The sequence below is a fragment of the Trachymyrmex septentrionalis genome, unplaced genomic scaffold (genome assembly GCF_001594115.1).
Source record: "Trachymyrmex septentrionalis isolate Tsep2-gDNA-1 unplaced genomic scaffold, Tsep1.0 scaffold80, whole genome shotgun sequence".
NCBI classification, from domain to species: domain Eukaryota; kingdom Metazoa; phylum Arthropoda; class Insecta; order Hymenoptera; family Formicidae; genus Trachymyrmex; species Trachymyrmex septentrionalis.
The window spans coordinates 67922-69247 of NW_017305988.1; the positions used below are offsets into that span (position 1 = coordinate 67922).

The following is a 1326-nucleotide window of genomic DNA, read 5'->3' on the forward strand; positions in this document are numbered from 1 at the left end:
TGACAGTTTATTTCAACATTCATTTATTTTTTACTTACAATTAAAGCTGCTAAAATACCTTCGCAATTAAAAATACCTTATAATTAATAATGATCTCGTTACTAATTTCATTAATTGAAAGATAATCAACAAGGTATTTAATTTTATTCCATTCAAAGAATGAGTATATATTTGGCAGAATATTTCGTGCTTTTTCGCTATAAAAAATAAATGTACGATTGTTTAATTTTCAATCTGCCATCTGTGTCTATTAAGTTCAAATTTATTTCATGATTGCCTGTGTAATGACAGAATATAATAAATTTTTGTATTCTATATGCTTGATATAGATTCAAAATATTAAGCAATTATGAGAGATTACTATTTTATTCTATTGCATAACGTATTTTCGAACAGAATTCGATGGACCTAGGCGATAAAAGAATTGAGAGAAATATTTGCACTTATTCAGGCCACCGACAGAATTGCCAGACGTTTCCGGCTACCCCTTGTTGCTGGCCGAGCTGACCAGAGACCGTAGATGGTCCGCGACCGATATAAAGAAGCTTGTAGGCGGAAATTTATTACGTGTCCTCAAGGAAGTGGAGGATCACGCGGCGACTCTGTTGCACCAGTTTCCGTCGGAGGAATGGATTTCTCAGGAACTCATCGAGGACAGCGCCTACTGCAGATATCACGACACGTAGGATCGTCTCTTTCTCTCTCTCTCTCTCTCTCTCTCTCTCTCTCTCTCTCTCTCTCTCTCTCGCTGGTTTCGAGGTTATCATTTTATTTCCACGAGGTGTTTTCTTTTTACTTAAAAAAACACATCATTGTATCATCTTTGTACCTGGAGTGCTCCGACTGTTTTACATTTTTAATAAAGTAGCGGTAGATTATCTCCGCATGCTTTGTTAAAGTTTCTCGTCTTCTTCACCCCACGCAATCTCACAATACGAAAAATTATCCTTTCCTTTATCTAGACTCCTGTTTCATTGCATCTGATTCATCTAATTCATTCTACTAAATTATTTCTTTTCCAGGAGCTTGTTCTTTCTGGAAGAAGCTTATATGTGAAATGAATATTTGATATTTGATATGATGAATCTTTACAGAACGCAATATTGTATATATCACACAATTTGTATTTATCTAATTTATGCCATACGATTTTTTTCTTTCGGAATTGTTTTCTAACTTTGCTGGCCACAATTAGCGCGAAATACGGATTAACAAATTTGATGAGAATGTTTGACAATCGGTCAGTCATAACTTTTACGTCACATTCAATTACGATTATGATCAAAATGGACGTTAGCAGTTAAGTCAATTTACTTTGTCTTGTGT

The 1326-nt window shown here is 34.7% G+C and overlaps 1 protein-coding gene across 2 annotated transcripts in view; it reads left to right on the plus strand.

Moving 5' to 3' along the window:
• LOC108754795 (dipeptidase 1-like) overlaps nucleotides 1–740 on the plus strand; it is an 8136-nt gene extending 7396 nt beyond the window's left edge. For both annotated transcript variants that reach the window (XM_018497393.1, XM_018497394.1), the window contains exon 9: nucleotides 452–740. In XM_018497393.1, the coding sequence (XP_018352895.1) occupies nucleotides 452–686 (235 nt within the window). In that variant the 3' untranslated portion in view covers nucleotides 687–740. The remainder of the gene's footprint in view (nucleotides 1–451) is intronic.
• Nucleotides 741–1326: the final 586 nt, after the last annotated feature.